The sequence below is a fragment of the Pongo abelii genome, chromosome 8, assembly GCF_028885655.2.
Source record: "Pongo abelii isolate AG06213 chromosome 8, NHGRI_mPonAbe1-v2.0_pri, whole genome shotgun sequence".
NCBI lineage: Eukaryota > Metazoa > Chordata > Mammalia > Primates > Hominidae > Pongo > Pongo abelii.
The window spans coordinates 13,723,112-13,738,197 of record NC_071993.2 but is presented as its reverse complement, the minus strand read 5'-3'; the positions used below and the strand labels follow the sequence as shown (position 1 = coordinate 13,738,197).

At 40.9% G+C, this 15,086-nt stretch overlaps 1 protein-coding gene and 1 pseudogene across 1 annotated transcript in view; one reads left to right on the top strand and one right to left on the bottom strand.

Moving 5' to 3' along the window:
• Positions 1–9,640, bottom strand: part of PRPF18 (pre-mRNA processing factor 18) — a 44,616-nt gene extending 34,976 nt beyond the window's left edge. The window contains 1 exon segment of the mRNA NM_001131478.2: positions 9,434–9,640. Within this exon segment, the coding sequence (NP_001124950.1) occupies positions 9,434–9,499 (66 nt within the window). The 5' untranslated portion in view covers positions 9,500–9,640.
• Positions 178–5,144, top strand: LOC112135190 (large ribosomal subunit protein eL6-like; annotated as a pseudogene).
• Positions 9,641–15,086: the final 5,446 nt, after the last annotated feature.

Here is a 15,086-nt window from a genome sequence, read left to right as displayed (position 1 = left end):
GGATATTATTCCAAAGATGGCTTTCTTCAAATAAAGATACTATCCCCAACTGTATTAACAGTAATGATATAGTACTACCTGTGTACTATCTCCACACAAGTATTTAGCACCTCATAGTTCCAAAGCTCATTCACTCAGTGATCATCAATGGATGCTAAAACCTTATGAAAAAGGCCGATGGTGACAATGGAAAGATCAGCCTGCCACCATTCGAGCCCAATGATCAAGCTTGACATCAGTAAAAGATTATGTACCACCTATGTTATACTACAGGAATTACCCAGCCATCGTCTACGAAGTATTCTTGTTAAATGTAGGGAAGAGAGGAATTAAGTAAGTGTCAATATGCCAGGAAGCAATCAGACAAATCAAAGACAATTTACAAAACTAGCCCCAGTTTCTCCAGCAAATCAATGGCATGGAAAAAATCGGCCAAGCTGAGAAAATGACAATGTTCTTCATTAAAAGAAACCAAGATTCATAACAAGCAAATGCAAGGATCGAACTTCATGTTGACCTGACTTGAAAAACCAACTGTAAAAGCAAATGTATGTATATATTTTAACTCAATTGGAAAATATATGAATGTGAGGAGAGTATTTGATAAAATTAACAAACTAATTTTAATTTTGTTGGGTGTGATCATACTTTGGTTTTAAAAGAACATGTCGTTTTCTAGAGCTGCATGTTTCAGGGGAAGGATATACAGGGGCTCATCATAAAATTTGATCTATTTTTATATTATGTTTAAAACTTTCAGAATAAGGTTTTTCTAAAAGTTCATTCATTAATTCAATAAACATTTCCAGACTTATCTATCACACAATAAGCACAGCTTTACAGAAATAAAGATGAAGATATTATCTGGGGTAAGGAACCAACGGTATCATCTGAACATCAAAACTACCCTGAGTACGGTGGGGGCAAATAGTATTAACCCCTTTTTAGAGGTGAGAAAGCTGAGAATTAGGTTAGGTGACATTCCCAGAACTCAGGAAGAATGATGAGTAGCAGCTAGAACTCTGGTCCTTAAACCCTCTGTTCTGATCTAGTCTTCCAAGCTACAGTTCTTCACTCCCAAAATATTATTTCGGCATCTAAAATTGTTTTTGACTAGGTAGTATATAATTGTCATATTTCAAATAAGGTGGCAAACACACATTGGTATCCTCTCAGAAAGGGCTGATGTGTACAAAGAAAGGAAAAAACACTCTCCAGGCCAGAGGCCATGGTCCAATCTTTTTAACTATGTTATCTTTGATGACCATGTCTCAATTCCATTGAACAAATCTCAAGCCTAACAAAATCTCAAGCCTAGAACATCTCAAAATGTGGTCCACAGAGGCTCCTTCAGAGGTTTGGCAAGGTCAAATTTATTTTCATGACATACTAAGACATTATGTGCCCCTTGTTCATTGTGCTCAGATTTGCACTGACAGCCCAAAAGCAACATGGGGGGAGGATTTGGGAAAGGGGACTACTGGCATCAGCATAAATAAAGGCAATGCCTTCAAACTGTATTCTTCACCAACATGCACTTGCAAAAAAATAAAAAGTCTAGTTTCTCTTAAGAATGTCCTTGACAAAGTATAATTTTCCTAAATCTCAACCTTTGAGTACACAGCCTTTTAATAATCAGCGTGAAAAAATAAAATATATAAAGCACTTCTGTTACATACTAAAGTAGAATGGTTTTCTCCAAGAAAAGCACTTGTGCAATTGTTTGATTAGTCAGATTTGGGTGTTTGGTAGACATTTTCTCAGAACTGAACAAAACAAGCTTAAAGCTAAAAGAAAACAATGATAGTATTTGCCACCGATGATAAAATTACAGCTGTCAAGTGAGAACTGGAAAAGTGGAAAACTTGTACCCACCATGAGCTTAACAGCTTCCCAATACTTGAAGCCTTTTCCAATGAAATCAGTGGTGATATTAATGAGATTTTTTAATATTATCTAATGAAAAATGTCAACATTAAGATCTGCATAATTCACTGAACCATGACATTACAAAATCAAGATGTTACAAAATTACATGTAGTTAGATCCATTCAAAGAGCAAAATAGATCAACAGGCTTTAATGTATGAAAAATTCATTGAAATGATTTCAGAATCCACATTGTAACTGATCTTTAAGATACCAATTGTCTAGTTTTGGTGCAGTATCAACAAGAATATCCACAATTATCTGAAAAGGCTATTAAGATACTCCTTTTTCCAACTACTTATCTGTGGGTGAATTTTCTTCGTGTACTTGAACAAAAACAACATACAGCAACAGATTGGAGGGAGAAATAGAATCCAACTGTCTAATATGCCAGAGGTTTCTAAAACAATGTCACTTTTCTCACTGAAGCGTTTTCACAAATATAGTCTTTTCATAAAACTATTTGTTAGCATACTATGGGTTTATTATTGCATTTCTACATGGAATATATATTTTGTAATTTCCTGGCTTTAATTTCTAATATGGTAATTATCAATAAATGTGTCCTATGTAAATAAAAGCTCTCTGGGGCTATCAATAGTTGAGAATGAGACCTGAGACCAGCAAGTTTAAGTCCACTTGGCATTCTCCATGCCTATAGCATGCGCAAAACAATGCTGGCAAAAACCACTGGGGCCTCAATGTTGCCTATTGGTCCTGGGGTATTTATCCATTTCATTTTCTTTCCTATTGTCTACACTGACCATTCCACTGTCTCCATTCTCACGAACTTCCCCCATCCTTTCATTCTCCCCTCATTTTCAGCAGATGACTAAACCATCTCATTTTACGGAAGCGACCAGTCAGGAACTTCTCTAAATTCCTCCCAACTCCAGTCATGACCTGGATCTGCATTGGTCCTTTCATTTCACAGTGAAACAGAGAACCCTCCTCTGTCTGTCTAGGGCAAATCCCTTCCCAATTACTCCAGACCTCAACTCCTCAGGGACTTCTCACCATCAATGCTGTTTTCTCCTTCGCATGTTCATCCTTTCCCTCTCTACTGGCTCTTGACAATTATCATTTAAGTATGCTCAAGACTCTGCCCTGGGTATCATTTACAGCAGAACCACATTAAACTGTTTAATCTAATCCGTGTCCACTTCCTTACCTCCGATTCTCTTTGCAGCCCCACAGCATATGGACATCCATTCGGTTTCACTGAAAAAACCTCCTTGGGGTCATAAATAATGTCTAAGGTACAAATCCAAAGAGACTTCTCTGACTGATCTCACTCAGTCTTCAATTTAACTGCTCATTCCTTCCTTCTTCAGTAACTTTCTTCTCTTGGCTGACAGATTCTTTTTATGTCTTCCTCACTTACTGGTTTGCTTACATTTTCTATTTCTTCTATTTTTTGTACTTTTTAGCCATTTACTTCACTTAGATTTTCCAGTGTATTAGAACTAGTATACAGTTCTCCTTACTAATTTTATTTTCCAATGTCTCCCATGTTGGTTCCTGCCATTCCTTCCATTGGTCCTTCATTTCAGAATGTTTTGTATAATGTAGGGTAGGAGTTGTTGCTTATTATTTCCGTATGGATATCCAGTTGTTCAGCCTCATTTACTGAAAATATATTTCCTTCCATTTGGTTTTGGTGTCTTTGTCAAAAATCAATAATTGTGTAAGGGTGGCTCCGTTCTGGGTGCTCTGTTATACTCCAGTGGTGTTAGGTGTTGGTCTTTATGCCAGCGCTATGCTGCTTTGATTATTGTAGCATTATTATTGCAGCACAGTGTAGTATCTTGCATATAGGAAAGATGCAGTAAATACCGGAAGGAAAAAAAGCTAAAATTCTACACATAGCTCATCCTCATAACTACAACTAGTAAAACTACTAATTACTCCCCATTGAGTTGCTAGAGCAGCCTGGTTTTCCACATGAGGTTTTGCATTAAATGAAAACTCATCAATTCTAGGCTCCAAAACACTGGTGTTCTAGCAATGCAGATACCACATTTACCTCAGGGTGGTTATACCAGGCACGGCATTTTAGGACAGGTGGGAAGAGGATATCTTAGTCACTTCTCTGCAGTTTGAGAAAGAGGCACTCTCAAGCTAAGTACTGATTATTTCAACTATCACAGATTAACCACAAAAAGCTGGGACACCTCTTGAAATGACCAAAGATGAGGTGGCTCTTCTTTCTGGAAGAAAAATACCACACAGACAACTGTTTTCCAGCTACAGATGCGGTAATGACAACAATCTACTGATCCCGAACCAGCGTTTTCTAAAAAATTAAAACAAAGGGACTTGCTCTTCCCCATCTTGTAAGATAGTGGGTGAAAAAGTTGAGAAGCTGGATACTAAAGAGAAGAAACCCGAAGCCAAGAAGGCTGAGGCTGGTGGCAAGGTGAAAAAGGGTCACCTCAAGGCTAAAAAGCCCAAAAAGGGGAAGCCCCATTGCAGCACAACCCTGTCCTTGTCAGAGGAATTGGCAGGTATTCCTGATGTGCTGTGTATTCCAGAAAGGCTGTGTATAAGAGGAAGTATTCAGCCGCTAAGTCCAACGTTGAAAAGAAAAAGGAGAAGGTTCTTGAAACTGTTACAAAACCAGTTGGTGGTGACAAGAACGGTAGCACCCAGGTGGTTAAACTTCATAAAATGCCTAGATATTTTCCTACTGAAGACGTACCTCAAAAGCTGTTGAGCCACGGCCAAAAAAAAAACCCTCAGTTGACACGTGAGAAAACTGCAAACCAGCATTACCCCCGGGACCATTCTGATCATCCTCACTGGATTTCACAGAGGCAAAACGGCGGTCTTCGTGAAGCACCTGGCTAATGGCTTGTTACTTGTGATTGGACCTCTGGTCCTCAATCAAGTTCCTCTATGAAGAAAACACCAGAAATCTGTCATTCCCACCGCAACCAAAATTGTTATCAGCGATGTAAAAATCCCAAAACATCTCACTGATGCTTATTCAAGCAGCAGCAGCTGTGGAAGCCCAGACACCAGGAAGCTGAGATCTTCAGCACAGAAAAAGATAAATACAAGATTACAGAGCAGCGCAAGATTGATCAGAAAGCTGTGGAGTCACAAATTTTACCAAAAATCAAAGCTATTCCTAAGCTCCAGGGCTACCTGAGATCTGTGTTTGCCCTGACTCATGGAATTCATCGTCACAAATTGGTGTTCTACATTTCTTAAGAAGAACCTAATTAAGTAACTGATAACAAAAAAGGGGGACTGAATAAAACATGATAAAATCATTTGTGGTTGTAAGAATTACTTCATAAAACTTTTTTCACATACATATCAGATCAATATATAAAAATGTATTGCTATGAATGCGGCAGTGAAAAAGTCTGAAAGTTACTGACAGACACTATGATGCAGAAAGATAAAAGATATAAAGCAACTATTCTGCATGAAATGATAGAGTTGCAGATCTAAAGACCGTCTTCCCATGGATACAACAGAAAACACGCCTAGTTGTGTATGTTCCCTTACATCATGCAAGAGCACTCACCCTCAAGTTGGTCTAAGACTTGAGATCTATCCCGGCTGGCCACAGGAGTATGAGAACATCATGTAACCCTCTAAGTCTCAATTTCATCATCCATGAAAACAGCATTGCCTTGTGTACTAATTAACAGTTGTAAAGCTCAAATAGACAGCATATAGCACTTTGAAAAATATAAATCACGTTAGTCTAATAATTTTCCAGTGCTTCGTTACATTAGCCCTATCAAAACTAGTTCTATGTTTGTAAGGTGAATAAATATCCATTCTATCTGTACAGGTTAACAGAGCAGGCTCTGAAGTAGGAACAGACCAGGGTTCAAATCCAGGCTCTATCTCTTGCAAGCTGCGTAATCCTACAGTCATGTAACTTCTCTTGGCTTCCAGTTTCCTCATCTGTAAATGGGAATAATGGTAACTTCTTGTACAAGTTACATCAGAAAACACATGTTGCATGATGCCTAACATTAATGCTAATATAAACTATGAATGTCAGTATTTTTTTTTTTTTTGAGATGGAGTCTCACTCTGTGGCCCAGGCTGCAGTGCAGTGGCACAATATCAGCTCACTGCAAGCCCCACCTCCCGGGTTCACGCCATTCTCCTGCCTCAGCCTCCGGAGTAGCTGGGACTACAGGCACCCGCCACCATGCCCAGCTAATTTTTTTTTTTTTTTTTGTATTTTTAGTAGAGACGGGGTTTCACCGTGTTAGCCAGGATGGTCTCAATCTCGTGATCTGCCCACCTCAGGTGCCCAAAGCGCTGGGATTACAGGCGTGAGCCACCGCGCCCGGCCGAATGTCAGTATTTTAATTCCCATTTCATGCATGCCCTTTGTTGGTCTGAACTGCTCTGTGATTGGAAAAAGCAGTCTTATCTTCTGGCTGGAATTATGTGATAATTCAATCAATTACCAAATTAAAAAATGAAAGACACCCAGGAAAAGTTTATATATTATAAATTATAAATGACCCTGAAGAATCTAAAGGTTTTTTTTTTAAATGATCATTTTTGTAGATTGGTCCATTTCAATGACGAAGAACATGATTATGCAAATATTCATGTTGTGAACGCTGAGGGTGGGCTGAATATTTTGTGATTCACTTTTCCTTTTAAAGCACTTAGATTTCAACACCCTGGACCTTCCTAACATCAACTATGCACTCCAACACCTAAATTTAAAATACTCCCAACCACTCATCAAAAGGTCCCTGCAGTAGACATAAAAACATTTACAAATATGAACAAGCTTTCCCCATACCTACCAAAGAGCATTCTATTACCTCCACTTTTCTAATTGTTTTTAAAGTTTCAATGATCATGAAATTTGCCATTTACCAAGCTAAGAACTCTTACTTACTTACACTACATCACATACATCAATCGTACACAGCATCCAAATATCTAAGTCAGATATTCTGTGACGCACGGATTTCTATGGGTCCTGAAGACCCTCTGAGAGGACTCATGAGGTCAAAAGTGTTTTCTATAGTAAGGCATTATCTGCCTGCTCACTCTGATGACACCTGCACTGTAGGTGAAAAGCAATGGTAAATTTGCTAAAGTCTTAGCAAGAATCAAGGCAGTGACTCTAAACTGCCACTGCATCCAGAGGGAGCCAGTTTCACTAAACAAATTTACTCCTTATGATAAAGGAGTAAAATTACTATTTTTATTAAGTCTTGATCTTTGGCCACATCTTTTTAATATTATGTGACAAAACAGGAAAGATGAATACAACACTTCTCATTTATAGCAAAGTATGCTGGCTATATGGAGGAAAGCAATTGAGTTGCAAGCTAAACTGGCTGCTTTTTCATGGAACACCATTTTTACACTTAAGAACACTTGGCAAACTATGGTTCCTCAGACTTGGGTATTTGGCAGACAACTTCCCCAAACTGAACAAAGTGAGCAGATTACTTCAAGAAAATAACTGGTAATATTTGTTGCCTATGATAAAATTCCAGCTTCCAAGTGAAAATTAAAAGTGTGGTGAACTTAGATCTGTCATCAGGAGCCTGACAGTTTCCTAATGCTTACAGATGTTTCTCAGATCAGTGGATATTAAATAAAGTGATTTTTTTATATTGTGTAATGAAATGTGTCAACAGTTGGGAGACCTGCATAATTCAGTGACCCAATATTTTCCAAATGATCGATCAGTGAATACTTTTAATGTTTCTCAGTTTTAACTTCTAATGTGGTAAATACCGATAGAAATAACACATAAACAAAAGTCCTTCAAGATCTTCAGTAACTTTTAAGAGTGTGAAGGGGTCCTGAGACCAAAAGCTTTGAGAACCGGCGGTCTAAGTTACTGTTACACAATAAACTAAGGGAGATCATCTTCAGGAAGTTCCTAAATCATGTAATTCTTTCTCCCCCTTTTTAGTACCTTTCCAAAAGAGTCTTAGCATTCCCATCAGTGAAGAGCAGGCCTACAGACTTTTCATGTGTTGAAGAAGAGAGGAGGAGGAGGAATAGAATTTTAAAAAAAATGGGATTTACTATTAGAAGGAACTTTTATTACTTATTTTTTTTTTTTTTTTTAGAGACAAGGACTCGCTCTCTCACCCAGGCTGGAGTGCAGTGACACGATGATAGCTCACTGCAGCCTGAACTCCTGAGCTCAAGCGATCCTCCCGCCTTGGTCTCCCAAGCAGCTGGGACTAGACGCGCGCACCACCACACCTGGCTAGAAGGAATTTTTTTTTTTTGAGACGGTGTCTCACTCTGTCGCCCAGGCAGGAGTGCCGTGGTGCGATGTCGGCTCACTGCAACCGCCGCCTCCCAGGTTCAAGTGATTCTCTGGCCTCAGCCTCCTGAGTAACTGGGATTACAGGCGCGCACCACCACGCCCAGCTAATTTTTGTATTTTTAGTAGAGATGAGGTTTCACCCTGTTTGCCAGGCTGGTCTCGAACTCCTGACCTCAGGTGATCTGCCCACTGAAGTGCTGGGATTCCAGGTGTGAGCCACCGCGCCCGGCGGCCCTTCCTCCATGTTTCAGGTGGGCACGAACCCTTCGTAAGGCGACAGAAGGGAACTCTCAGGAGCACTGGGGCACGTCCGCAGAATGCCGACAGGTGGGAGCGGGGATAGAGGGCAATTAGGTAAACTGGAGGGGAACAGGGTCAGTCGGGGGGAAAACAGCCAAAGCCTCAGGTTTTCCTGCAATTCCCACACCTGCATCCCTAAGGCTCCCAAGTGGTTACCGGAAGGAAGGCCGTGAGTGTAAGTTGCCCGGGTCCTTGGCGTTTTGAACAAAGAATTGGACAAAACGCACAAAAATGTAACAAAACACAGGAATGAAGCAGCAAAAGTAGGGACTTATTAACGCGAGAAAGCATTCCACAGGGTGTGAGTGGGCCCGAGCAAGAGGCTTGAGGCCCCGGTTACAAAGTTGTCTGGGTTTTAGGTACTCCTTCTGAGGTCCCTATCAGCTACCCCTTATCTGGATGAAGGGTTCGGTCTGTGACTAAAGACTGAGGTGAACTGGCGCCCTATGCAGATGAAGGGATGGCCCGTGTTTGGCCCGCGGCCAATGCAGGGCACGTTCCCTTCCCATCTGAGAGGTGGTGGAAAGGGACGGATGCGGGGAGAGCAGCATCCTGGAGCCTTTGCTACTCGGTGGTGGGAAGATGAGGATTTTTCTTTTGGTTTGGCTTTTGGACGTGGGCGTTAATTAGCCTCAGGTTCCCGCCCCCAGAGCCAAGTGTTTTCCTTTTGATCCAGCTTTGGGAAGTCAGCACGAATTGGACTCAAGTTTCCTGCCCTCAGACCCTATTCTCCAGCCTCAGAGTGAGACGCCAAAGGTTGGATCTAAAGGGGGCCTACCAGGGATAGTGGCAGGACACTCGCTAAGCCCCTTCCCCGCCCCGAATCCTCTGAGTATCGTCACCCTCATCCCAAAACCCCGACACACACACTCTCACTCTTACATCCCGAGCCCCACGACCGCAGGGTCCTCACCACCAGCAGGTTCCTGTCCTCCACCAGCTGCCGCTTCCGAAGGATCTCTGATTTCAGAATGTCCATCTCGCCGCCAGAATTTGAGCTCCAGATTCCCGCTCCAGCTCCTCGAACCCAGCCTCACTCGGCCGGCGGCCGCGAACCCACAGAGTATACGGAACAACAAGCCCAAACACCTGTGAACAACTGACAGGGGCCGCTTCCGGCGGAAGCTGGGATGAGAGAGATGAGGGAAGAGAGTGCCCCGGGGCGCCTGTGGTGGCCAAAGCAGCTGTGCGTGAGTGCCCACTGGCGGCGCCCTCCGGCAGCACGCCTGTAGTTTCCCCTCGTAGAGAGGTTTACGTGAACGTGGACGGAAACTCGGGTCTTTATAGTACTCTCTGCACCTGCTAGTTCAGTTCCAAAAGCCTCTCGAAGAACACCTCAATAATGCCAGTTAAATCAAGATCTTTATTAACTGGAAATTTACATTAGGGTTTCTGAAGTTACTTGCTTGCAAAATTAGTGTACTAAAGGATGAGAAAAATCTAAATAATAATACTAACTTGTGACAATAGAGTGAAAGGGCAGTGTTCATTACTAGCCTGTTAAATTTCCTGTGAACTTAAACGACTACATCCCTTTAAGACAGTTTGGAAGTCAATTTATCTCCATTCCCTCTGTTTTAGATTGCTTACCAATCTTGGTGATAATTGAACATTTACCTCAAGCTAACTAATCACTTTTTTGGTCATGTGTTCAGCAATCAAGATTTTTCAGTGACATGATTGGAGATGTAATCAGAAATTCCTTTTTTTTTTTTTTAAATCTAACCCAAGGGAAAAAAAGTTAAATTGAAGAGAAAAATTATGTCAGAGATGTTTTAAGTCCCTAACATTTGTTTACAGTGGACTTATTTTTTTCATGTCATTGAAGCACGTTTAAAAATTGTTTTTGTTAAATCATAATTGAACAATATTTGATATTTCGTTTTTCTTACTCAAAAAAGGTAAGAAATATCATGCTGTTGAGTCAGCTGATAATGGGTAAAATGCTTTACAAAACAAAAAAATGAACAATTGAATTGTTAATTTCAATTTAGAAAGTCTTTTGGGAGGGGGTGATAATTCACCTAAAAGATATCTGAGGCTCGACGTGGTGGCTCACCCCTGTAATCCCAGAACTTTGGGAGGCCGAGGTGGGCAGATCACCTGAGGTCAGGAGTTCAACACCAGCCTGGCCAACATGGTGAAATCCCGTCTCTACTAAAAATACAAAAATTAGCCAGGCGTGGTGGCAGGTGCCTATAGTCCTAGCTACTCAGGAGGCTGAGACAGGAGAATTGCTTGAACCCGGGAGGTGGAGGTTGCAGTGAGCCGGGATCATGCCACTGCAGTCCAGCCTGGGTGACAGAGCAAGACTTTGTCTCAAAAACAAAATAAAATAAAATAAACCTGACTTTTGCCAGAAATAAGCCAACATAGGAAAATGTCTTTGAACTAAATATGGCAACACTCTTGCATGAATATGGGTTTCCCTCACTAATTCAATGAGCAAATAATAATTTATTAGCATTTTCCTGATTTAGGGATTGGGGATTGTTAGACACAAAAAAAACCTGAAGGGTTAAGACAGATGACAGTAACAGCAATGGAAGTTTACAGAGAACACAACGGCTGGCCACCTGGAAAACTATCAGTGTAAACCAGAGAAGGTACTAGCTACAGTTAACAGCCTCCTCTTACATTTTAGACTTTCGTTACTTTCTGTGTTTATGTGAACATGTGCACTCAATCCTGATTAAGGCCTGAGGTCAAAAAGTGATAGAGAGAAATACTTGAACAAGCAACTGACAAGCAAGCTTTTCAATTCAAAAGGAAAGAAAAAAGGTATCCAGGAGCTTTTAGAAATACTTAAAAGAGGCCGGACACAGTGGCTCACGCCTGCAATCCAAGCACTTTGGGAGGCCAAGGCGGGTGAATCAACTGAGGTCAGGAGTTTGAGACCAGCCTGGCCAACATGGTGAAAACCTGTCTCTACTACAAAAATTAGCCGGGCGTGGTGGTATGCACCTGTAGTCCCAGCTACTCAGGAGGCTGAGGCAGGAGAATCGCTTTAACCTGGGAGGTGGAGGTTGCAGTGAGCCAAGATCGCGCCACTGCACTCCAGCCTGGGTGACAGGGCAAGACTCTGTCTCAAAAAAAAAAAAAAAAAAGAAAGAAAGAAAAGAAAAAAAACACTTAAAAGAACAAATCACCCTGACCCTAAGAGAGACCATACTCATTTAAAAAAACATGCATCCCATTTCATCACAATCATTATTTAAAAAGTGAAATATTGGGACTGGGTACAGAGGCTCACACTTGTAATCCCAGCACTTTGGGAACCCGAGGCAGGAAGATCACTTGAACCCAGGAGTTCAAGGCTGCAGTGAGCATAGATGGCACCACTGCCCTCCAGCCTGAGTGACAGAGTGAGACACTGTCTCTAAAACAAAAATAAATAAATAAGAAATAAAAATGAAAAATTGGAAACAACCCAAGTGTTCTAAACGGAGGAATAGTTAAATAAAATGTAGTTTATACATACAACCAAATAACATGGCATCATTAAAAACCATGTTTTTAAAAATTCAATGGTATGGGAATGCTCATGATACAATGTTCAGTCCGTAAGTAGCATAATGAAACTTTATAGCATAGTCTCTGCTTTTTAACAAAAACATAGACATATGCTTTTTAACAAAAACATATAGACATAATAAAACATTGATTGGAAGGAAACGTACCAAAATATCAAGTTTTTATCTGGACAGTAGAACAATTGGAGATTCTTATTTTCTGCTTTATACCACAATTTCGTACAAATCTCATAATACGGGGGGAAAAAATTCAGGGAACAGTCTTTTTCTGTTTAATTATTATTTAGACTATTTATAAATTTTCTAGCATGTCAACTTTAGACATTGTAAATGATAGATTTTGAAGAGTATCTATAAAAGAAAGCAAAGAATTAGACAAAGAATTTTTTAAATTTCCAGTTATTCAATCCAATATTTGAATATCTTATATATGAGCTCTATACTACATTAGCTTCTGTGACCTAAACCAAAACATAGACCCTGCCCGCAAAGAGATAGCCAGTTAGTTGGGGAATCAAGAAATAGATCTTAAAAAGTTAAATTATATAAGATTTAATAGTGTATATATGGCTATAATTTCAGAAATTAAAAATCAGTCATCTTCTAAAAGAAAAAATGGTAAAAATCAGTACAGGATTGATGAGATATTCCTCTGTAGAGGTAACTCATCCTAGGAAATTATTTGTCATTTCTGGAGACTGGAGGGAAATGCCAAATTGAATCAGGATCACCTGGATTTGTTTTGTGGCTGCCCTAAAAGATGGAATGTAACTTAAACAGCAAAGAAAAGCTCTATGATTCAATACGGTGGCTCTCAATCCCTAACATGCTTCAGGATAACCTGGAGGACTTTTTGAAACACAGACGGCTGGTCCCCAACCCCAGAAATTGTCTTTCCATAGGCTTGGGGTGGGACCCAAGAATTTGCTTTTTGAACAAACTCCCAAGGGAGATGGATGCTGTTGATCCAGGGACCTCATTTTGAGAACTGCTGACCTAATATATTATTTTGTCATCTCCTGGGGGGAAAAAAGTGCATTTGCAGTCTGAAATGCAGTCTGCACGAGTCTTCAGAATTGGAGCAGAGTGAGAAGGCTGGGTCTGTGGTATCTGCAGCATGGTCACAGGCACCTCAAAGGGCGCCCGTCCACTCCCAGTAATGCTGCTTCTGGGAATTTCCTAATGGCAAGGGAGCAGGCTCCCTCCAGATCCAGCCACCTTTACAAAACTGCTTTGTAGGGTTAGACCACAGAGAATGACTTATCCAATCTGGGACAATCAGAGTCCCTTCCCTAGAAAACTAAAATTGGAATGGAGTGGATCTTTCCAAGACTCAGGATATATAAAATGTGATTTCCAGAGTGATAGCCACTTCAGCCAGGCTGGTGCATACCGTCCCACAAGAGCCAATTGTTACATTTTTGAGAATTTTGTGTCAGTTGTCAAACTTAGCAATTATTAAAAATCAAATGAGTTTACTTCTAATCAAATAAATCATATTATAGGTGAAGGTAATAAATACACAGAACCTAATTCTTATTTTACTACATTTTTACTATTATGCTCTTGGAATTATTTATGACTGTTGTATCTTTGTGGTGGAAATACTATAAAATGGTGGCTCCTGCAGACCTCTTACCAGTTCCAGGCTTGAGGACCCCACCTTGGCAACTGGAAATCAACCACAGTGACTGTATTAGTCAGGGTTCTCCAGAGAAACAGAGCCGCTAGGATATATAGGTATTTATCAGAAGAGATTTATTATGGGAATTGGCTCACGCAATTATGCAAGCTGTGAAGTCCCACAATCTTGCCATCTGCAAGCTGAAGAACCTGGAAAGCCAGGGGCATAATTCAGCTGGAGTCTGGGGGCCTGAGAACAGGAAAGTGGGAGGTTGAGCTGGCTGGGCTAGCATAAGTCCCAGAGTCTGAAGGCCCAAGAACCAGGAATTCTGATGTCCAAGGGGAGTAAAAGGGGATGTCCAGCTCAAGAAGAGAGAGACAGGCCAGACATGGTGGCTCATGCCTGTAATCCCAACATTTTGGGAGGCCGAGGCTCAGTTGAGGCCAGGTGTTCAACACCAGCCTGGGCGACATAGCAAGACCCCATCTCTACAAAAAATAAAATTAATAAATAAATAAAAGAGAGACAGAATTCACCCTTCTTCTTCTCTCCTGGCCCTCAACAAATTGGATGATGCCCACGCATTACTTAGTCCACCAATTCAAATGCTAATATCTTCCAGAAACATGTTCGCAATCACACCCAGAAATAATGTTTTACCGGGGATCTGGGTGGGCATCCCTTAGGCCCGTCAAGTTGCCACAGAAAGTTCACCATCACACTGGGAGTATTTACACCACAGAAATTGGCAAACTGTTGATCTATTGTTTTGTTGGCTGTCTAAACTTTAAAGTTTATGGAGAAAATGTTCACAATACAGATTAGGGTTTTTCAACCTTGGGCCCCATAATTCCTTATTGAGGGATGCCCCGGGCCTCATGTCATTAGACACCAGTCACATCCCTTCCCTAGTTGTGACAACCAAAAAAAAAAAAAATCTCCGGATCGCCAAATGTCCTTTGAGAAACCAAATCTCTCTCTAGTAGAGAACCACTGATAAAAATTAAATTTGTTTATGTATTTATTGAAACAGAGTTTCCCTCTGTCACCCAGGCTACAGTGCAGTGGCACAATCTCGGCTCACTGCAACCTCCACCTCCTGGGCTCAAGCGATTCTTGTGCCTCAGCCTCCCGAGTAGATGGGACTGCAGGCACGCACCACCACACCCAGCTAATTTTTGTATTTTTAGTAGAGATGGGGTTTCACCATGTTGACTAGGCTGGTGTTGATTTCCTTGCCTCAAGTGATCTGTTGGCCTTGGCCTCACAAAGAAAAATTAAATGTAAAAGTGTTGTGTCTGTAGCCATTACTTAGTAAATACGACCAAAAAAATGAGGAAATAGTCTTCTAGTATTTGAAAACTATCATCTGATTCAATTGAGTCTCTCCTGTCATTGACAAACAAGTG